The sequence below is a fragment of the Protopterus annectens genome, chromosome 13.part0 (genome assembly GCF_019279795.1).
Source record: "Protopterus annectens isolate FY-2018-M chromosome 13.part0, PAN1.0, whole genome shotgun sequence".
Lineage (NCBI taxonomy): Eukaryota > Metazoa > Chordata > Ceratodontiformes > Protopteridae > Protopterus > Protopterus annectens.
Window position 1 is genome coordinate 73973728 of NC_056747.1, and position 24284 is coordinate 73998011.

Below are 24284 nucleotides of genomic sequence, written 5' to 3' on the forward strand. Positions count from 1 at the left end.
CTAGCTGTTCCATGGCATTTGAATTTATGAACTCCAGGAACCGTTGGGCTAGAAAGTTAGGGCTTGAGTAATGTTCCCAGTCTATATTCGGGTAGTTGAAGTCACCCAATATGATGGTGTTTGGAGATACATTTATACCCTCCAGTGTCTTCAGGAAGGCTGTGTGGGGTTCCTGAGTTTGAGAGGGTGGCCTGTAGCATGCTACAATTTGTAGAGCAGTTTTGCCTATTGTTAGTTGCACCTGGATGGTTTCCGAAGCTTCATGCGTTGCCACCAACCTGGAGGTGTGAGTATCCTTTATGAATATGGATACACCCCCTCCTTTTGTGAAGTGGTCCGGGTTTTGGGTCCGGAACGCATGATATGAGGTAAAACCTAATAGTGCCGGGGTGCTCTCAGGAGCCTTGAACCAGGTTTCAGTTACAGCACAGACATCGATGTTCTCCATACTGAGAAGGGCCTCGAGTGCGTGCATTTGAGATTTAGACTTCTGGCATTGAGCAGCATTACCCTCAATTTCTTCCCATTTTGTTTTCTAGGGTGGTAGGTTTAGAATTTGAGCCTTGCCTAAAAAGGCACTATGGGGGTGGCAAGAGCCTTAGCCAATATCCGAATCCCAGGGTGACAGGTGCAAGCCGTCCCTTGCGAAGCAGCGTGGCTTGTCAAGCATGTCATCCCAGGCAGACAGACACTGGATCCCCTTTGAATGACACCAGACATTAAGCCAATTGTTAAAGCTGATCATCTTGTCTCTATATTGTGGCATCATTCTTGGTGAAGGAAGGATACTGCTCAGGGTTAGGGTCATACCTGCCTGGGCTACATAATCAGAGAGCTCCTCTATGTCTCTTTTCATGCAGTCCAGGGAGGTATGTCTCAGGTCGTTCACACCAGCATGGACAATGACTGTGTCATATTTGTACTTGCTGTGGAGTGACCCGAGTGCTTGTGTTATGTGGCGGATTCTAGCGCCCGATAGGCAGCTTACTGTGACCCTCTCCTTGTTCAGCCTGGTGAGTGGGACGTCAGTGTGTCTGACTATGGAGTCACCTATGACAAGTATGTTTGGTGTTGTATTTGGCCTTAAGGGCTGTGACTGCTTTGCACACTGCTTTTGTGGTTTATGTGTTGCTTGTGGGGTGTCTTGAGGTAGCAGTTGTTTGGGTGTCTGCTTTGGAGGCCTCTGCTGTTTAGGTAAATTTTACTCAGAGCCTCCGAGTATGTCTTTGTGTGTTTATGTGTTTGATTCAGTGGAGTGGTAGCATTATGTGAGGCTGGTTTTGTGGTGTGTGTAGTTGCCTTCTCCTCCTGTCTGGTCTTGCCAGTCCTGAGTTGAGAGAGCTCAGCCTCCAGTTTGGCTAAATAGCTGCATCTCGCAAGTATTTGTGTTATGTGGGAGGAGGAGAGGGTTGTCTGTGTACATGAGGCAGTTATAACATTGCCTCAAGATTCCCAGATTCACCAGCTGGACCGGAGAGGAGATTGACAACTGACCTTTGGACATGCTAGAATAATATTGGGAAATCCTTAATTGAAAACAAGGGCCAGTGGGGAGTGAGGGTGTAGTGCTTTTAATTTTTAGTGCTGACTTATATAATTGCTTTAGTGAGCAAGTGCCAGGTAACTTGAGTGCAATGTGATACAAGTAACTAAATGCAAAACGACAAACAGTAACTTTCTTTCAAGTGAAACAAGGAAATAAGTACAGTAAGCAATGCAGATATCACTAGTGATCCACAGAAGCGCTGAGAAGTTGCGTATTAGGTGAATTAGCTTCCAGGGAAATAACAAGCAAACAAACAACAAGTATATAAACAAAGCTAGATTCAGTAGGCCTGGATCTAGTCTATGATAGAGCAAACAAGGTGAACCAATTTCAGTAAGATACAGTTCAAATATTCAGGCACTATAAACCTTTAACCAGAAATTCCCAGCTCAGAAGGGCAGAGTCCAGCCTCTTCTCCCACAAGAGTGCAGTCCACGAACCTTCTTAATGTAAAATAACTGGCCTGAAGCCCAAGTGCCTAAACCAGAACTAATACACTTGGACACTGGGCTCTCAATCAGCAGTTCCCAACTTAGAAGGATGAAAGCTACCTGTCCTGCCACCACAGTGCTTGCCACAAACCTTCCTAATGTAAAACAACTGGTCTGAAGCCCAAGTGCTTAATCCAAAAGACTTGAATGATAGCTACACTTTAATCAAGTTACAACCAAGCAGTAATAAATACCATTGAATACTTTAGAGAATGTCTGGATTAGTGCTCAAGTTACACAAACAAAGCTAGATCCAGCAGGCCCGAATCCAGTCTATGCCACAGCAAACAAGGCGCACCAACTTCAGTAAGAAACAGTTCAGATATGCATGCACTATAAGCCTTTAACCAGAAATTCCCAGCTCAGAAGGGCAGAGTCCAGCCTCTCCTCCCACAAGAGTGCAGACCACGAACCTTCTTAATGTAAAATAACTGGCTTGAAAGCCCAAGTGCTTAAACCAGAATTAATACACTTTTAGAATAACAGACACTGAGCCCTCAATCAGCAGTTCTCAACCTAGAAGGATGTAAGCTACCTGTTCTGCCACAACAGTGCAGACCACAAACCTCTCAGTGCAAAACAACTAACTGGTCCAAAGCCCAAGTGTTTAAACCAAAAGGCTTAGAATGAGTTACACCAAGCAGTAATAAATACAATTGAGTATTTTAAGATGATGCAAAAGTAAAAAGTAGGTAAAAACACAAGTACAGTAAAAGCAGATGAAATTTTTTTTTCTGAACAAGTGCTGAGATCAAAGAAACAGATTTGAGTGCTGAAACTAGAAAACTGGCTAGTTACAAAAAAAAACAAGCTAGAAGGCTTCCCTCAAACACAGAAGGGCTTGGGGGCTCAGAAGCCTACAAATAGTCTGTACCACTTAACAAGAAAGGCAGGAAATAAGCTTAATTTTTTTTTTTTTTATTTCCCAGATGCTCTCTTTGTACACAGTAGGAGTGCCTGAAATCAGAATATGATCTCACTGCACTCAGTTGAGTGAGCAAATGAGATGGGCCCAGAGGCAGGCTGAGGGGCGGGCAGTTTCAATGCCACTAAGATTAACACCAAAACAAAAACAGGGCGGTGGGTGGGAATAACTGAAGAGCAGAATAACCAGTTAAAAATTCCTTCAACACTCCTTCATACACAGTTTAAATCAATTTAAATACTGTATTTTTTAAAAGTAAAAGTGCATAAAAAGGTACTTAAATTCTCTTATACGTCCAGTTGAATATAACCAAGTTCTTAGCTTGCCAAGCTGAAGTTTTAAAGCAGGAATTATTTCACATGCACCAGTTTAAATATGCAAGGACAGGAAATCACTGAATGTGGCTACCCCACACCTGTAATTACTAGCAAATAACAAAATTCAGCCAACACTAGCTTTTAGTTCAAGTTACTGAAGAGCAGAATAACCAGTTAAAATTCCTTCAACACTCCTTCATACACAGTTTAAATCAATTTAAATACTGTATTTTTAAAAGTAAAAGTGCATAAAAAGGTACTTAAATTCTCTTATACGTCCAGTTGAATATAACCAAGTTCTTAGCTTGCCAAGCTGAAGTTTTAAAGCAGGAATTATTTCACATGCACCAGTTTAAATATGCAAGGACAGGAAATCACTGAATGTGGCTACCCCACACCTGTAATTACTAGCAAATAACAAAATTCAGCCAACACTAGCTTTTAGTTCAAGTTACTGAAGAGCAGAATAACCAGTTAAAAATTCCTTCAACACTCCTTCATACACAGTTTAAATCAATTTAAATACTGTATTTTTAAAAGTAAAAGTGCATAAAAAGGTACTTAAATTCTCTTATCGTCCAGTTGAATATAACCAAGTTCTTAGCTTGCCAAGCTGAAGTTTTAAAGCAGGAATTATTTCACATGCACCAGTTTAAATATGCAAGGACAGGAAATCACTGAATGTGGCTACCCCCACACCTGTAATTACTAGCAAATAACAAAATTCAGCCAACACTAGCTTTTAGTTCAAGTTACTGAAGAGCAGAATAACCAGTTAAAAATTCCTTCAACACTCCTTCATACACAGTTTAAATCAATTTAAATACTGTATTTTTAAAAGTAAAAGTGCATAAAAGGTACTTAAATTCTCTTATACGTCCAGTTGAATATAACCAAGTTCTTAGCTTGCCAAGCTGAAGTTTTAAAGCAGGAATTATTTCACATGCACCAGTTTAAATATGCAAGGACAGGAAATCACTGAATGTGGCTACCCCCACACCTGTAATTACTAGCAAATAACAAAATTCAGCCAACACTAGCTTTTAGTTCAAGTTACTGAAGAGCAGAATAACCAGTAAAAATTCCTTCAACACTCCTTCATACACAGTTTAAATCAATTTAAATACTGTATTTTTAAAAGTAAAGTGCATAAAAGGTACTTAAATTCTCTTATACGTCCAGTTGAATATAACCAAGTTCTTAGCTTGCCAAGCTGAAGTTTTAAAGCAGGAATTATTTCACATGCACCAGTTTAAATATGCAAGGACAGGAAATCACTGAATGTGGCTACCCCCACACCTGTAATTACTAGCAAATAACAAAATTCAGCCAACACTAGCTTTTAGTTCAAGTTACTGAAGAGCAGAATAACCAGTTAAAATTCCTTCAACACTCCTTCATACACAGTTTAAATCAATTTAAATACTGTATTTTTAAAAGTAAAAGTGCATAAAAGGTACTTAAATTCTCTTATCGTCCAGTTGAATATAACCAAGTTCTTAGCTTGCCAAGCTGAAGTTTTAAAGCAGGAATTATTTCACATGCACCAGTTTAAATATGCAAGGACAGGAAATCACTGAATGTGGCTACCCCCACACCTGTAATTACTAGCAAATAACAAAATTCAGCCAACACTAGCTTTTAGTTCAAGTTACTGAAGAGCAGAATAACCAGTTAAAATTCCTTCAACACTCCTTCATACACAGTTTAAATCAATTTAAATACTGTATTTTTTAAAAGTAAAAGTGCATAAAAGGTACTTAAATTCTCTTATACGTCCAGTTGAATATAACCAAGTTCTTAGCTTGCCAAGCTGAAGTTTTAAAGCAGGAATTATTTCACATGCACCAGTTTAAATATGCAAGGACAGAAATCACTGAATGTGGCTACCCCACACCTGTAATTACTAGCAAATAACAAAATTCAGCCAACACTAGCTTTTTAGTTCAAGTTACTGAAGAGCAGAATAACCAGTTAAAATTCCTTCAACACTCCTTCATACACAGTTTAAATCAATTTAAATACTGTATTTTGAAAAGTAAAAGTGCATAAAAAGGTACTTAAATTCTCTTATACGTCCAGTTGAATATAACCAAGTTCTTAGCTTGCCAAGCTGAAGTTTTAAAGCAGGAATTATTTCACATGCACCAGTTTAAATATGCAAGGACAGGAAATCACTGAATGTGGCTACCCCCACACCTGTAATTACTAGCAAATAACAAAATTCAGCCAACACTAGCTTTTAGTTCAAGTTACTGAAGAGCAGAATAACCAGTTAAAAATTCCTTCAACACTCCTTCATACACAGTTTAAATCAATTTAAATACTGTATTTTTTAAAAGTAAAAGTGCATAAAAAGGTACTTAAATTCTCTTATACGTCCAGTTGAATATAACCAAGTTCTTAGCTTGCCAAGCTGAAGTTTTAAAGCAGGAATTATTTCACATGCACCAGTTTAAATATGCAAGGACAGAAATCACTGAATGTGGCTACCCCCACACCTGTAATTACTAGCAAATAACAAAATTCAGCCAACACTAGCTTTTAGTTCAAGTTACTGAAGAGCAGAATAACCAGTTAAAAATTCCTTCAACACTCCTTCATACACAGTTTAAATCAATTTAAATACTGTATTTTTTAAAAGTAAAAGTGCATAAAAAGGTACTTAAATTCTCTTATACGTCCAGTTGAATATAACCAAGTTCTTAGCTTGCCAAGCTGAAGTTTTAAGCAGGAATTATTTCACATGCACCAGTTTAAATATGCAAGGACAGGAAATCACTGAATGTGGCTACCCCCACACCTGTAATTACTAGCAAATAACAAAATTCAGCCAACACTAGCTTTTAGTTCAAGTTACTGAAGAGCAGAATAACCAGTTAAAAATTCCTTCAACACTCCTTCATACACAGTTTAAATCAATTTAAATACTGTATTTTTAAAAGTAAAAGTGCATAAAAGGTACTTAAATTCTCTTATACGTCCAGTTGAATATAACCAAGTTCTTAGCTTGCCAAGCTGAAGTTTTAAAGCAGGAATTATTTCACATGCACCAGTTTAAATATGCAAGGACAAAATCACTGAATGTGGCTACCCCCACACCTGTAATTACTAGCAAATAACAAAATTCAGCCAACACTAGCTTTTAGTTCAAGTTACTGAAGAGCAGAATAACCAGTTAAAAATTCCTTCAACACTCCTTCATACACAGTTTAAATCAATTTAAATACTGTATTTTTTAAAAGTAAAAGTGCATAAAAAGGTACTTAAATTCTCTTATACGTCCAGTTGAATATAACCAAGTTCTTAGCTTGCCAAGCTGAAGTTTTAAAGCCAAGAAGGCTGGTATAGCACAATTTCATTCTGTAGCTGGCCATAGCTGCTTTTTTCAGTTTTTAGATTCCTATTTCTGTATACTGTGGTTTGCACTTGGTTCTGTAAGCACACCAGTGAATGCTGTAAGATGCCACAACCCACCTTTTGTTACTCAAACTGATAGTGAATGCATAGCACCTATTTACAGATTCATCCAAAGCAGGTCTCTAGGACCTCACCATTCTGTTGTCTTAGTTATCTCACCTCTCTCATACTTCATTGTGTGACTGAGTTTAAGACTGATAATTACTAGATATTTTTTCTTCTCAGATTTTTCTAGAACCACTTCATCTAATTGGTATACTCTCAGACAGCATTCTGAATCATAGCTCTATATTTTACCACGTCTTGAGAAGCTTTCCATCATCCTTTTCAGCTGTACCAGTTTTGTTGTAATCAGAAAACAATTTAAATTGTTCTGCATTTTTCTATTTATGCTTGATATAAAATATGCTAAACAGGACCCGACCCACTACTGAATCCTGTGCTCCCCACTAGTTACTAGCTTCTCCTTAGACAACTTTATCCTAATCAATACTCTGCATCTCCTTAGCAGTGATAGCTTTTTGTCCACCGTACCATTTAGGTCACACACCTCTGACTCCTCATCACCATCCTCCTGTGTGGTGCTGTCTCAAAAGCCTTATTGTATCCACTGGTTTCCATGTCGGTTTTTTAGTTGAGCCCCAGTCATAGAAATGTACACTATATATGTCTGTCCAATGCTTTGCAGTGCAAAGCCTAGCTGTTACTGATCAGCCATACTACTAGGTGTGAATTGAACCTAACTGTTGGAACAAGAGGAGTGTTCTATGGTAATTTGTCTAACAGTCAATATCACAAAGAAATATCACTGAAAAGCACTTTCAATAAACATTAACTCCACACGTTTTCCCACTGTTGTGCAACCATGGCGTTGGTATATGTAAGTCAGGGAAACCTCCCTTCAAATGAGGTGCAGATGGACTTGTTTCTAAAACACTTGTAATGTAATATGCTGAAAGTAGATTTCAGTGATATTTGTTTGTAGTATTGTCTGTTGGGGAAATTTGGCTTGATGCATCACTATGAATTCCTACCTCCCTTACAGATTTCTTTATGTCACCTTCCCATGGGTTAACATGTAACTAACTGTTGAATAAGTTGATCATTGTCTTAAAGGACTGCATCCCTTCCTCAGTGTTAGCACTGTGTTGTCAGCCTCCTGTTTTTCTGCCGCATAATGGAGCCACATAGTCTTATCAAATGATGTAAAGAATGTGTTCAGTGACCCTTCATACTTCACTGCTTCCTGGTGCCCAACCAATCAAATCATCCTATTTTCCACAAGAGATGTAATGGATACATGGAACCAAACTGCACAGCACTGCACATGTTTTGTCCTCTCAGGCACCTACTCATTGGCAAGCTCTCCCCATTGATATTAAGAAAATCAACACTTAATCCAAATTCAGAATGCAACTCAAAAGTACTTGTTCATCTAAGCCAAATGTTCCTGCTTGAACACAGGGCATATCACCTAACCTATCTTCTTTCTGAGTCTCTCCTCTGTCTCAAAATTCACTGAAGATTATAAATTGTACATTATACAATGACCCCCCATTAAATATTCAAAAACGTGCATGCTGATTGGTCAGCGTGCACGTTGTAAATCAGAGTTATAGTAATGGAAAAAGGTCCGGTCGCCCGGACTTTTCCATTACTATAACTTTTACAGCAACGGAGAATGCAAGATCTCCGTTGCTTCACACTGTCTCGCTATGTTAAACGAGTTTAACATAGCGAGACAGCTTTAAAAAGGCAACGGAGATTCTCTGTTGCTTTTTTTAAAGCTGTCTCGCTATGTTAAATGAGTTTAACATAGAACAGTTTTAAAAGCAACGGAGATCTTGCTTTCTCCATTGCTTTTTCAAAACTGTCTCGCTATGTTAAATGGGTTTAACATAGCGAGACACTTCGTAAAAAGCAACGGATATTCTCCGTTGCTTTTTAAAGCTGTCTCGCTATGTTAAACTCATTTAACGTAACAAACAGTTTTTAAAAAGCAGCGGAGATCTTGCTTTCTCCGTTGCTTTTGCCCAACTCTGATGTACTGCATAGGCATGCGCATGCAGTACATCAGAACTGCTACAGAATACCAGACAGCTGCGAAGGGCAGCAAGGAGGCGATATACAATGCCATTATTTAAGAAAAGTAATTATTTTTTCTTAAATAATGTCATTATATAATAACAATAACCACTTCTGGGTGTGGGTAATGCTGGATTTACCCACGGTTGGCTTTGATTGGCCACTCGGGCTTCGCCCTCATGACCAAACCACACCAACCGTGGGTAAATCCAGCATTACCCACACCCAGGCATGGGTTATTGCTATATTACACTCTACTTGACTGTATATTGCACTGTGCTTGTTCACTTTAATGTACATACACATTTTTTTGCTATGTAATTAGTCTGAACTACTCTGTTATTGCTTACATTTCTGCATTCTTTGTTTCTGAAATGTTTTGTATTTCCCCCCAGGTGGAGCCTGAAATTAAATAAATAATGAACATTTTATAACCATCTGCACCACTTCATGCCTTTCAGACTCTGTCACTGCTCTTTACTGGCTCAAAACCTTCCTAACTAGGATTGCCAGTGCTCCAAACAAAAAGTCCTGCCCAGATCTTTCTCTTCTAAGCTGAAAATGTGTAACTTCACTACATAAACAGTTCTATTTTCCATCATCGGTAAATAGAACTGAGAATTAAATTAAGGTCCCAAGAAGGAGGAGGATTTCTTATAGGAGGTCTGAGTAGAAAACTCCCTTCAAAAAAGGCTTTGCAAGCTTGTGGGACATGATGGCAGAGTCTGAAATGCCCACATGAAAGTTAGAAATAGCTGCCAATTGAACTTTGGCAGTAGAAGGAGAAGAACCTGCATGAAAGAGTTCACTAAAACAAGAACCATATGGATGGGAGCAGGAAAGGATCTAAGTCCCTTCCTGAGCCCAATAGGCAAAACGCTTCCACTTACCTTTCAAGATAAATTCTTCCTCGAAAGTAGAAGATTTATGTGGAGCTACAAAACATCTCAACGGTGTGAGATATTTGAGGAAGCTCACAAGGTAGGAACTGAGGAAAGCAGTGAGGTTCAGAGATGTTAGGAGCCAACTGACCGACTGGTGGATCAAAGATCTGGAATCCAGTCCAAATGCCAGGGTTGCTCCAACAGAAAAATGGTGTAGAAAGGGGAACCAAACCTGTCGAGCCAGTATGGCTAATGAGGATCAAAGAGCCTCTGAGCGACAGCTTCTGTATCACTCTGAGAGATTAGTGGAAGGGAGGGAATGCATACAGAAGTCCCCAAACCCTGGACCAGGAGCATCTCTGCTGGGCTGGCCTGGTAACGGGAATAGGGTGAAAAAAATCTCTGCACTCTGCTGTTTTGTAGTAGCAAAAGGTCGCATAAGGTTGGACCCTAATTTGAGAAAAAATTTTTCTCGCAATAGAATCCTTTCCAGAGACCACTCAGAGGCATGAGGGATAGCTCTACCTGTCTCGTTCCTATTTGATTGACTTCCCGGGATGTGCTGCTAAGTTATCAGGAAACCGCTGAGAAGAAATCGCCCATTGCCACAGTCTGAGTGTTTCATATAGGATAGGACCTGTTCCGTTTCTGTTTGTTGGATATACCACGGCAGACATATTGTCCGCCTAATTTATTGAGATGCCTAACTTTTTGACAAATGCTAAAGGTGTAGTCTCTGGCCATTAGAAGAAGATGCTTGGTGGGAGCTGTGAGAGCCAGTCGTAGCTACCACTGCCATGCATTTGGTAAACACGGGGGAGTCCAAAAGGCAGGGCTCTGAATTGAAAATGACTGGTCTCAGCCTGAAGCGGAGGAATCTTCTGGAGCGCCTGTTCATTTTATGTGATAGTACTCCATCCTGGAAGGTCTATAGAGCACATCCAGTTTTTCTTTCCCATAGGCAACACCTCAGGGATGCTGAAAGGGCTTATTGGAGAAGGTTTCTCGATTGCCCTGGTTCTTAAGGGACTCCCCTGCCTCTAGGGCTTAATGCCTCACCATTGGTTCCCCCCTGCCTCCAACTTTGTGCGCCAGGCAAAGTCCCTTGAGATTGTTTGAGGAACCACATTTTCCCACTTTTCTGGCCTTTTGGGCCTAGAAGGAGTAGAAAATGGACTCTCCGTCCATAGACCTAGATTCCTTGTTAGGTGGATGGGATGGGCACCAAGGATCAGCTAGTTCCTTCTTAGTGGCAGCAGCTACCACCATAGCATCCACAGAAACTCCCTTGGTTAGAAATTGTTTATCTGCTGGTGCCGTGATAAATTTTGGAGGGTCTCCTGGGGTGGGGTCCACTGAATCAGGAGTCGCCCATGCCTTTTGCTACCACACCCGCGAGGGGTCAAAGGAGGGGACACCCAGGGGAACTCGAAATCTCCTCTGCAGTCTGGGATGAGGGTAGACATGACCTGAGGCACCGGGAAGAGGGAGGGGCGGACGGAGCCGACTGTGGAGTTGGAACCAGGTTCCAACATCAGCCCGGTGATGACCTCAAATTCCACCCCTGCCAGGCCAGAGGTCCCTCATTCGGAAGTCCGGCGCCGAGATTCTTCCAAGGAAGAAATCAGAGCTGACGACGAGACTTAAGACATTTGTATCGCTCCGACAACACAGTCTCGGGTTCCGGGAACGCCCGAGCTCAAAGGGAGTCGTGGAGGAGGAACATAATGAGAACAGGGTCAGCATCGACACTGATGATGGGCTCTGAAGCATTGGGGCCAGTGCCTCGGACTTAAGAAGTCGACTTCACTACTCCTCTGAAGGTCATGGTCCGAAGCCTCGATGACCTAGAGGAGTGGGAGATCTATGGCTCCATTCAAGGAGATGCTGGCTTAGGCCTCGACCCGTAGTTGGAGTCGAGGACTCCGAAGCCTTAGAGGGTTTGCCCAAGTAACAGTGCAGGAACTCCCAGTTTTTTAGCAAACCTCAAATAAGTTTATTTTTTTTCCTGCAGGACTCTGGGGCTGAAGCCATGGCATACAGCACAAGAGTCCTGTAGTAAAGCTGTCAGAGACATTTTCTGACAGCACGAAATACACTAATTGAAGCCTGAGACCTTTGAATCCTTGACATTTTTTAAGAACCGAAAAATGTAACCACCACACAAAAACACAAACACACCGATTACACTATGAGAAAAAGTTTAAACTAAATTAAACTTAGTTAGTTAGTTTAGGTTAATTATATATCCCTACAAAACACAAACACTCCACAATTAGGGATAGCAGGGCCCGAAGGCCTAAGGAAAGAACTTATAAGTTCTTGAGGGAAAAGAGGAAAATAAAGGTAGAAGGGGATATAAACCACTAAACTAAGGGAAATATGAGAAAACTAAGTTAAAAGGGGATTTAAAATAGTCCTAATAGACTGATCTAATGAACTGACCTGAGCCGGTAGAAAAACAACACCTCGATCGCTGTAGCGGCAAACGAGATCTGAGGTAATTCACGCCTAGCATTGTGGGATATAAAGGGAGCCTCGAGCCGGTAGAACCAACTCTCAAGCTTTTAGAGTGGCCGAGTCGGAGCCGAGGTTGGCTCCGAACCCATCCAGCAAGAATGAAGGCGAGATAGACAACTTAACATCCCTATTTGCCTCACGCTACTAGAATTGCCTATGTCATACCATCCTTGTCTTAGCCCTCCTTAACTTTCTTCACTTCCCACCACCTGCTACCTATTATCATCCTCCCAGCCACCTTTTACTTCTCTTTTCCCCTCCCGCCCACCTGCATTTGCTCTTCTGCCCTCTGAGATATCCTTACTTGACACCATTGTTTATTTAAGTGTTGTATGTTAACTGACAGCCTTTTACAATTATTGTTTTTGATTCCGAATGATTGAAAGCTTGTACACCATGCAAATGCTTATTCTCTTTAGAAATTATACATTAATACTATCTTCATTACATACTTCACTTTCTTTGCTCAAGAAATCTGGTGAACGCCAGAAATAATAGGAAGGCAATGACCCCAAATCAGGAGCAATTTTTAAATATTACTTGTAATTCATTTTGACGTTAACACATTAGTTTTGCATCAACATCCATTTTTAGTATAATATGAAGGATGAAACTTTAATATCTGGCATCACTGACACTGTAATCCTCATCAATTTACAAGAAAATCAAAAATTTTACAAGGGGAGGCCAAGAATATGAGGCAAATCAAGGACATTCTGGAAAAGCGTGGACATTTGAGAGGTGGTCATCTTTGCTGTCTGCTGTGCTGTATTACTCAAGCAATGTGTGTTTGACAATTTCCATTTAATGCCACATTTATACTGTACTGTGTGAGTTCCTAATGTTTATTTTGTCAGTTGCTGCACGTATTTTGATGATAGATATACAGATAGATAGACAGACAGATGTCTTTCCCTTATTGTTTTTCTTATCTGAGATAAGACAGTAGTTTGTGTTAGTGGACTGTTACCACAGTGGCCCATTTCATTAATTCTCTGTTTATTTCCAAACTCCTGCAGGTACTATACACTGGAATAGTAATCTATGCACCGGCCTTAATACTTAACCAAGGTATGTGTTATTAAGTAATAAGCAGTAATAGCAAGTTACATGTTATCATTTGCAGACATTATGGCATAGCAAAAAAATGTTGCTGCCTCTGGGGTTCAGTTAGACTTCTAGTTACTGCCAGTGTGGTATTGCCATGGCTTTCTTTGGGTTACCACCCACTTCCTAAGGCTTCCAGATCAACTAACTACTTTAAATTGTCCATTTTATCTATAAATATATTTTCCCTTGTGGCTGCCTATGCTGATTGCTGAAAATGGCTAGTAATCTGGTGTGTGTGGGAGGGGGAATTCTGTGTGTGTGTGTGTGTGTGTGTGTGTGTGTGTGTGTGTGTGTGTGTGTGTGTGTGTGTGTGTGTGTGTGTGTGTGTGTGTGTACATGTGTGTGTGCACGTGTGTGTGTGTGTGTGTGTGTGTGTGTGTGTGTGTGTGTGTGTGTGTGTGTGTGTGTGTGTGTGTGTGTGTGTGTGTGCGTGCGCATTGTTTTTTCTTACAGTTGCTGTCTCTTTCTCAACCTTTCTTCTGCCATCTACTGCCTACCTATTTGTAACTGTACCTATTTAAAGTCTGTCTCTATCTTTTACAAGTTTATGTTGGTATCTGTTTGTCAGCTGTAATCACAGAATATGTGACATAATACAAAGGTGTCAATGTGCACCACTAAAAAGAACAAGCATTTTTGTACAAATAATTATGACAGCAGCTGATATTTTTGGAAAATCACTATAAGTTAATCCCATGCATGAATTTAACTTCATTGGGGGTTGTGGTACAAAGCCTGTAACTGTAGAAACTTTTTGTATCAGGTTCAGAAGTTTTTTAGTCACAAAGATGTATATTTTACCAAAATGATTTGACCACAGAGGTCAAATAGTTTCATTCAGAAAAGTCTTGCTGATGTTGCCCAATGCTGCAATAGCAGAATACATAGAAACAGGTTACAATGCAGCAGCCTTTAGTTCACAGAAAATAAAAAATGTCTGCTGCATTGCTGGGAATGCCATAGCTATGTAATCTGTTGTTGAATGAGCTTCTTAAATTAAAATTCTTATATACTTATAAATATATGCACACCAAAATTATTCATACTTTTTAATAAAGTCAAGATAACATAACTTTTATAGAAAAGGATGCCCTTGTTAGTATATAATGTACTTTTTCTTAAACAAATTGTAATAGAGTCCCAAACTAAAGTTTTAGAGGGGGTTATTTATGGATAATTCCAGTAGCATCTCCTATATAATCACATCACTGACACAACACTAATTAAGGCCTAGCTGTGACATCAGCATGACTTTGCTCAAGGTTACAGACTTTGAGAAAGAGATTGGTGTGTTTTATTATGTTTTGATCTCTATAAAGTCTTTGGCACAGTAAACAATTACATATCTCAGCAGACTGCAGTGTTTTTTTGATTCAGATAAATATGGCCATCATATTGAAATAAACATGCTTATACTTAACAAATAACCACACACACGTACTGGCATGACAGGGCTGTACCCATGCATTTATTGAGTCAATTAATGCCAATTGCATGGCAGTTGAATGTCAATTTAAATAATCAACATTATTTTGGATTCCATGCCACTTCAATGCTAATTGCAAGCCAGTCATTGCCATCATCAGTGTAACCATCTCAACATTCAATAACTGCCAGATATGCACAAAGGGCAGTATTTGGAAGGATGCCAGTTAGGACAGTCTCCTAAGAATTAAGCCAGAAGCCTTAATCACAACCAGTAAATTGTCACAAAACCAAGGGGACTGCCAAAAGCAAGCATTCATCAGCAATCACCAGCAGGTCCCAGGCCTTGGCACTACCCTACCCACTATACAGCAAAGTGTGCAATGGTCCACCACATGTTCAGTGCCCCAACCCACCAGTGGTGGCCACAGCCTGCCAGCAGGAGGGCCAAGCTGTCCTAGCCTGTGACATCCCACCACTAGGACACCCTATCAAAATTTAGCCATCCCAAACTGCTCTTCCACCACTGAATGGTGTTCACTCACCCTTCTCCCTGAAGCACATCTGGTAGAGACACATATGACCCCTTTCTAGGTTCTACAGAAATATTTCCATACCTCATTTTGACAATCAACTTCATCTGATCACTAAAGCTCTGGTATTTTCACACTAAACCTGGGATGCTGCACTACAGTTCCTCACAATGATCTAACTACCCCCTTATAAAACCTGTTTGTAAGAATTCTGACTCTTTCTACTACTCTACAATCCCTTGCTGCCCTCCACATAATTATCTGTGTAATGTCAGGCTAGGCAAGTTTAACACAGCCTATCTGGATCTTGCAAAGGCCTTCAACACCATCCTCCACTCTGGAATCATAGAAAAACTTACTAAGGTGGGCATTAATCCCTACGTCTCTCGATGGGTTACCAACTGGCTTACTGACAGAACCCCCACTGTAAAAGTAACTGACTCTAAATCCAGCTCCAGACAAGTGACAAGTAGAGTACCTCAGGGTGCAGTCCTGGGACTGCTCTTGTTTGGCATCTACTTCTCTGAAGTACAGGCCAACACTAAGGGACTTTGGCTAACAAAGTTCGCAGATGACTGCAAACTGGGAGCCATTACTGAATCCACAAATTATGTGGATATTCTACAAAAGGGCCTTACAGAAACAGATGCTTGGTGCCAGAGCCATGGGCTCAAGCTCAATGCCAAGAAATGTATAATTATCCTCTTTGGGAAAAAACACGTACTCATGAATTACCACATAGGTGGCAGTACACTAAACACTGAAAGTGTGATAAGAGACATAGGGACACAGCTGGACAGTGGACTTACCTTTAATAACCACATCGCCAAAACAGTCAGGAAATCCTTTTATGTGGCACACCTCATCACTAAGGGCTTTTCATCCAGAAAAAAGGAGGTCATTGTCCCACTGTACTCATCCCTCATTAGACCCATTATAGAATACAATACCCCGTTTGGTATGTACCTCTCAAGACATCTGCAGCAACTGGAAAGGCCACAGAAATACCTCACTAAAAGAATCACAGGCCTAAAGCAGATGCTTTATGCTGACCGTCTAAAAAAATCCAGTTAAACTCTGTCGTATATCGTCTACTCAGAGGCGATCTCTGCTTAACATACAAGGCCATGTCAAACCCAGAGCTGCTGGACATGCTACACTTAAAGAAATCCCAATCCCTCAGAGCCACACACTCCAGGGATCTAAACCTTGTCATCACAATGAACAAAACATGCTGGAGGGATAGGTTCCTGACCCAGAGACTCCCCAGACTTTGGAATAGACTGCCCATACATATCAAGCAGAGAGCCTCTTTGGCCCTCTTCAAAAGGAACCTTGACGATTGGATGGGAGATAGAAAATTCACCCCGGGGATCACGTCAATAGCCAGGGAATTGTTATGGCTAGGCTTGTATAGGCCTTAGGGCTGTAACCTAGTACCAACCTATGAACCTATGAACCTATAAGAATTGACAATTGGATCCTTATTTTTTTACAAGAAAATGCTTCACAGCAGCATGTGCCAAAAGAGTTGAGATTTTTGAATGCCCAAATGGCATGGAACAGAACTCGTTGTTACATACTCAATTGGTTGAATTATTCACTTGTTCTGGCCTTAAATTTACCAGGATTTTAAAGGTAAAGACATAAATGGAACTCCTCCCCTTAGGCAATGCTGTAATTGAATTCAATACAACCTTTCTAAATATCCTCAATAGCCATGCACCTCCTAGAAGGAAGAGTCTGAGAATGAATAATGTAATTTGTCTATCCAAAAAGAGTATAATGATAATGCAGGACAGAGGAAAAACCATGGAAAGAATGGCAAAAATATAAAACACCTCAATATCCTGAAAATTTCTGAATGTTTCACAACTGTAATAAAAAGCAAATAAATGAAGACAAAAAAATATACTATAATAACTTTCAGAATAATACTAAACACAACCCTAAAAATTTTGGATATCCATTAAAGAAATCTTACATCCCAGCCAAAACTTCAACCCAAAGCCCTCTCCCAATAATTCAACACTCGAAACTGCAATACAGTTCAAATCTTATTTTATAAATAGTATAGCATCTCTAACCAAAGATTCCTCAGCATCTAATCCCAACCTTGCCCAACAAGCACATATCACCACAACCGCTTTCACCTTCAAACGTGTGTCCACATCCTGTATAAAACTACTCAAACAAATTAAATCCTGCTCTTCTTTTCTTCAACTCATGACCTTTTAAGCAAATAGCAGCCAACAGCATTGCCTACCCTGTCTCTAGCCTTATAAATAGATCAGTCCAGGAATCTCACATTCCCTCTCTCTAGAAAAGTTACGCATTATCCCGTGGCACAAAGGAGGAAATTCAACAGACATTAATAACTTTAGACCTATAGCAATCTTATCTTCCCTCACTAAAATACTTGAAAAATGTATTCAAAAACAATTACTAGACTATCGCCTTTAGGACAAACTCCTATCCCCTACACAACATGGCTTCCATCCTTCCATAATACTAGCACTGCCATTCTAACCTATATAGATACTGTCAATAAAGCTAGAGATAATGGCAAACTAGTCTCTTCCTTATTTCTAGATTTGTCTAAAGCCTTTGACAGTTTGTCACAGCAAACTTCTAGTTCAGATGTCCTCAATAGGTCTCTCTCAGCCCACCTTTCTGTGGTTCCAATGCTACCTGTCCTATAGGTATCAGTCAGTAAAATGGCCCTCCACACTCTCTCCTTACCTCCCAGTCACCACTGGTGTACCACAAGGCTCTACTCTTGGCCCCCTCCTCTTTAACATTTTCATCAACGGCCTCTATACTTCCACAAACAGGCCACCGTAATACAATACTCAGATGATTCCATTCTCCTTTGCACATCTAATAACATGGTAATCTCCAAACATGTACTCAGGATGCCTTAACAGCCACTGAAACATGGTTTTGTAACTCACAACTCATGCTCAACTCAAAAAAAAAGAATAAAAAACAAGAAACACAAACTCCACAAACAACAAGAAGAGCACCAACCCAAAGAAACAATTTTTTCTATCAGGTCTGTGTCTACTGGTTTGCATTGGCGCTCTTCTGGTTGTCTTTCAACCCAAAGAAGACTAAACTACTACTAAGTTTGTATGTGAAAAATTGGGCTGCAGACCCGGTGTTACTTTTTCTAGACATGTTAATGTTAAAGACTCATTGGAAAAGGGTTTCACACATGTCAAATGCAGTAACAATAATCCTTTAAGAACAGGCACTAGGAAATGCAGAGCCTGTGCTCAATATAAATCTATTTTTGAAGGGAAATAATATACCTTGGATAGTATTAAATATGTATTTAAGTTCACTTCCAAATACAATTGTAACAGTAGAGGGGTTGTCTGTCTTGCATTCTGTGATGCTTGTTTTTCCTTTTATATAGGTAAAAACTGAATTCCAGATCAGAAAGATCAGAAAAAGAATTTAAGAACACTATTATGATATCAAAACCAAAAAGAAACTAATGCTCTTTTAGGCATAAACTAATTTGCAATACTAACAAAATATTTTATTTTTTTTATTTTAGAACAAGTTGTTCCAAATCTCATTGGGAGCCCTTGGGAACATGCTTTAGAATATTGACATTTGTTGCAGCAAATTAGGTTAAATGCATGTGAACCCCTGTGGTTTAAACGCATCTGTTTCTTTAAATAGTGTTTTAAAATTATGAGCTGCTAAGTTATAATTATTTATTCTACAAAAAAAATTTTAGTGCTTTTAATAATATCAACATAAAAATTTTAGTGCTTTTAACACCATCATATTGGGTGACTTCAACTACCCGAATATAGACTGGGAACATTACTCAAGCCCTAACTTTCTAGCCCAACGGTTCCTGGAGTTCATAAATTCAAATGCCATGGAACAGCTAGTCACTGTTCCCACGAGAGGAGAAAATATACTAGATCTCATTGTCACAAACATGGGGACAAAATGCTCCACACGGAGTATATCCTCATTGGTGAGATCTGTTCATAAACTAATCTCACTGGAAATCCACATCCCTCCCCCCCCCAAAAAAAAAAACCATAGTGAAGAACTTCTAAAGCAAGCGTCACACTACTCAAGACTGGTGTGGTATCCTTCAAGGCCCCTGGGTCAGAGAAACCACAACCCAGCCTCGGAAGCCCTTACAAATGCCTTCTATGAACACCTCCAGGACTGCATGGATCAGGCAATCCCAAATAAAACCAAGACTCTTTCCACAAAGGGCAAACGTCCAGTCTGGTGGACCCCAGCCATTAACAAACTTTACAATAAGAGAAAGCTATTACATGATAGAACAAAATCCATAAAAGGAAGTCACCCTGATCATTATTAGTAAAAAATACGAGCACTCATAAAATCAACTAAGGTCAATTTTGAGAGAAAAATTGCCATGGATTCAAAGGACAATCATAAGGCCTTTTTCAGCTATGTTAGGAACCTGGGTGGAAACTCACAGATATGCTCAGAATTAGTCCAAAATGATACAAAATCACTGAACCCACAGACATTGCCAACATACTGGCAGACAGGTTCAGTGCAAACTTCACCCCCCTCTCCCACCCTAAAGGAGAGATAACTATCCCAGCAGAGTGTAGCCTCCCGGACATCTCAAATCAGAAAGCTGCTCTCTCTAAAGCTAAAAACACAGCATCAATGGGACCGGATGGTGTAGCTAAATGAGGAATTAAACCCGCACATAAGGCAGCTGTTTAATCTCAGCCTTACCACAGGATACATGCCCAAGGAGTGGCGTACGGCAACTGTGGTCCCACTCCACAAGGTGCGCCCTCTCGGACCCTGGTAATTACTGCCCCATAAGCTTAACAAGTCTAGTCTGCAAAGCTATGGAGAGGATCATAATGGAGCTCATAAACAAAGATATAGGGACTTGCAGACATTGGACCTGACCCAGTTTGGCTTTGTCAAGGGAAGATCATGCCTTTTGAACTTGGTCGACTTCTTGAAATAGTCACCAAGGCCATTGATGAGGGAAAGGCAGTCCATACAGCCTACCTTGACCTTGCAAGCAACACAATACCCCACTCGGGTATTGTAGAAAAACTACCAGCTTAAATGTAAACCCATATGTCACAAGATGGGTTGCAAACTGGCTTAAGGACAGAACCCACAGGGTTAGAGTTGCTGGCGCTGTGTCAGACTCCAAGCGGTCACAAGTGGTGTCCCACAGGGCTCGTCCCCTTGTTCATTGTTTGGCATCTACTTCTCAGAAGTACAGGCCAACATGGGAGGACTTTGGCTGACAAAGTTTGCAGATGACTGCAAACTGGGCGCCATAGTGGAAAGTGCATTGACACGGATATCCTTCAGAAGGGACTCACGGAAACAGATAGCTGGTGCCAGAGCCATGGCCTGAAGTTAAGCGCCAAAATGTATAGTCATACCCGAAAAACAAGGTAACCCCAAGCTACCATATAGGTGGCAATCCACTAAGCACAGAAGAGGTTATCAGGGACCTGGGGACCCAGGTTGACAGTGGCCTTTCTTTTGACACTCACATTGCTAAAGTGGTTAGAAAGACCTTCTACATTGCCCACCTGATCATGAAGGGATTCACATCCAGATCTAGTGAGGTCATTGTTCCCTGTACTCTTCACTTATCAGACCAATGATCGAGTACAATGCCCCATTCGGGATGTATCTCACCCGACATCTGCAGCAATTGGAGAGACCCCAAAAGTTCCTCACCAAAAGGATAAAGGGACTCCAAAATCTGTCATATGCTGCCAGATTGAAGAAACTCCAGCTCTATTCAGTCGCATACCGTCTGCTCAGAGGTGACATGTGCCTGACATACAAGGCCATGTCCAACCCGGAATTAATGGACATGCTCCACCTCAAAATCCAAATCCACCAAAACCACTAGAGCAAGCGACTTAAACCTTAGCACGGATATAAATAGGACGTGCTGGAGGGATAGATTTATCACTCAGAGACTCCCTATGCTGTGGAATAAAATCCCGGTCCATGTGAGGCAGAGCACCTCGCTGACTCTGTTCAAGAGAAATCTAGACCTGTGGATGGGAGATCGTAGGTTTACCCCGGGAATCATCTCTGGGTCACTGCTGGACAGAGGCACAACAAACTAATGGGCACAGTATTTTTTCATATAAGGGGTGTGAAGCCCCAAATAATTTGGGCTAGGCTTATAAATGCCTTAGGGCAGATAGCCTAGTATAAACCTATGAACCTATTTATATTTTTTCTAATGTGATTTTTTTTAATTTTGTGTGTTTACATACATAAGTATTGTTCATTAACTAGACTTGATTATATTTTTGTTGGACAGTAAATGTCAAGCGATACTTTTAATTCATTATTTAAAATGCTGAATTCATTATTAGTTCAGTTCTCATGAAGTCCTTTTGGATGAAACTGCTTAACTATTTGAATAAAGTCATTTGGTTTGCATGAATCGTTAGCTCATGTTGTCGGTCAAGTCCACTTTTGTTTGTTAGTTGTTTATCGACTGACAAGTTCTTTTTGTTGCTGCTAGTATTTTTGAGCTGTGGCGGTAATCGGGAGAATCATTTCATTATTTTTGTTGACAGGGGTGGAAAAACTGGATAGTAATAGGAGAGTTAGAAAACAGCAAATTTATTTAATCGGATGTTCTGTAAACATGTTTTGATTGCATCACATTGGTTTACAGCAATCAGTATCTTAAAGCTATGAGCATATAGCTGCAATTAAAGTTAACAATTTTAAATGCATTAGGTGTTTTATAGATCCGACTACTGATATAGTAGATTGTTATATGGATATCATAATAGTGATCCATTTCCTTGTTCTAAAATTATTTAGCCATGTAATCTGTAGCTCTACTACTGAAGGTATTATTAATTATGTATTGTTGTTAATAAAGGATACAATAATTAACTTGTGATTTTTTTTTTAAATACATTGAAGCCTTACTTTGTAGATCTGTTATCAGAACTCTATCATCTTTTGAGTATTTTTAACATGACTGATCAAACAGATCTATTCCCAGATTAACAGCTGCAGATTTTGTAGTGCTCTCTACTCAGCTCATATACTAAAATGTTCTTTCTCATTCTTTTCCAGTTACTGGCCTGGATATTTGGGCGTCAGTTTTTTCTACTGGCTTAATATGTACAGCATACACCACCATTGTAAGTCAATTTCTGTTACTTTGAGCACATTTTTATTTTAAGTGACTGATATCACAGTGGGATGATGAATACACAATGTTATGCCAATGCTCCATGCTATGCCATGCAGTAAAGCACGATGTGGATGAAGTGAATTCCTGAAAATTCTGTTATGCCCTTTCCACAGTCTTGAAGGACACTGGTGATCCTTGGTTTATTTTATTTTATTTTTCATTATTCACATTATTAGGCTAAAAGGGAATAGAGCTACACTGCACTTTTGCACTATGCAGTAACACAGGGAGTCAAGGAATATCAGTATGAAAACAAGTATTGCTTCTGGTTAACTAACTGTGCTTTAAGGTATCTAAATGAGCCATGCAACAACTATGCAGTGGACTTAACCATACTGTTCCAACAACTAATCCTTAAATACCAAGCAAAACCAGACAGCTGTGAAAATAAACCACTCCAGGGAGATTTAAAATAGATTAAGAGCTTTCATTTTTTTATTTTATCAGAACTTCATCAGAATAAAGAAGTAGAAAAACTCCTCTCCTATTTAACAATTTGAATTAAGTGACCATCACAGGTGACAAAAAATGTAACCTCCATAAACAATTAACTATAGTCATTAAAACACAATTTGTGTTAAAACACTTATGGATAAATAGTAAAAGAATCTAAGAGTATCAGGAACACACAGAAGATAAAAGAGATGATAGGTATGGGAATACTTCCTTCTGTGGAAATTGTCAATATTGCACCTATATAAAGACTAGTAATATCTTCTTAAGCCCTAATGATGGAAGACGATTCTATTTTAAAGCACGTGCAGATTGCAATACCAAAGATATGATCTACCTGGCACACTGTGAGGAATGTTCCTCCTTCTACATAGGTAAATGTAATCGTAGAATGAGGGACAGGGTAAGGGAACATCTATATGCAATTCGTATTAGATACAAACAGACTGCATTGGCAAAACATGTCATGATGGAGGGTGAACAACATACGTTTAAGTTTAGAGTCATTGATAAAGCATTTGACTCTATGAGGGTGGATGATATTAGAAATTATACTGAGAACTGCAATGGATACTTAAGATGCAAGCCCATAAAGGGAAGGGTTTAAATGGACACGTTCCCTTGAGACATGTTAAAATCCTGTAGGCTTTTTAAGTAATTAATGTGTATGTATACATATAACATATTTACACTTCTTTAGGTTTATTTGTATGTTTGTGCTATTATAGATATTTTTACGACAAATTAGGTATTGCATATACAATACAATAGGCTATCAATTTGGTATTAGTAGAGTGGGTGGAGTTTTTAAGGATGTCTTGTTTTTGATTGGTGCAATAATGTATTTAACCTGTTGAGTTTGTTTTATCTGTTATCTGATGAAGCGGATGTTGGATTTACCATGAAAGCGCTTATTCCTGTGCATTGCATTAAAGATTTATATCAGCTTTTCCTGCCTACCATGTGTTCCAGATACTCTTAGATTATTTTACTGTTTGATTTTTATCCGTGAGAGTATCTGGATTTGCTCTGGACTTGGTGGCAATACTTTTACTTTTGTACTTATGGATAAATAACTTTAAATATTATAAAACTTTTGAACAATTATAAGTTCATTAAATTATATGTAGTCATTTTTAATAATTACATAATTGAAACTTTGACTAATGTCTGTATTCAAAGGCACTTGCCACCTCATTTTTTTATTTTCTAGCTCTGTATTTATGTCATCTCCTTTAAGATATTTGGTAACATAATCAATAATTGAAAAAATTCTTAACATTTTTACATTTTTTGCACAAGCATCGCTAATGCATTATTAACATTTTTGTTCTTAATGTGTTC

At 39.6% G+C, this 24284-nt stretch overlaps 1 protein-coding gene across 1 annotated transcript in view; it reads left to right on the plus strand.

Annotated features, from left to right (window-relative positions):
• SLC5A5 (solute carrier family 5 member 5) overlaps window positions 1-24284 on the plus strand; it is a 427828-nt gene that overhangs the window by 26695 nt on the left and 376849 nt on the right. The window contains exons 3-4 of the mRNA XM_044054751.1: window positions 13208-13259; window positions 22367-22434. Of these exons, the coding sequence (XP_043910686.1) occupies window positions 13208-13259; window positions 22367-22434 (120 nt within the window). The remainder of the gene's footprint in view (window positions 1-13207; window positions 13260-22366; window positions 22435-24284) is intronic.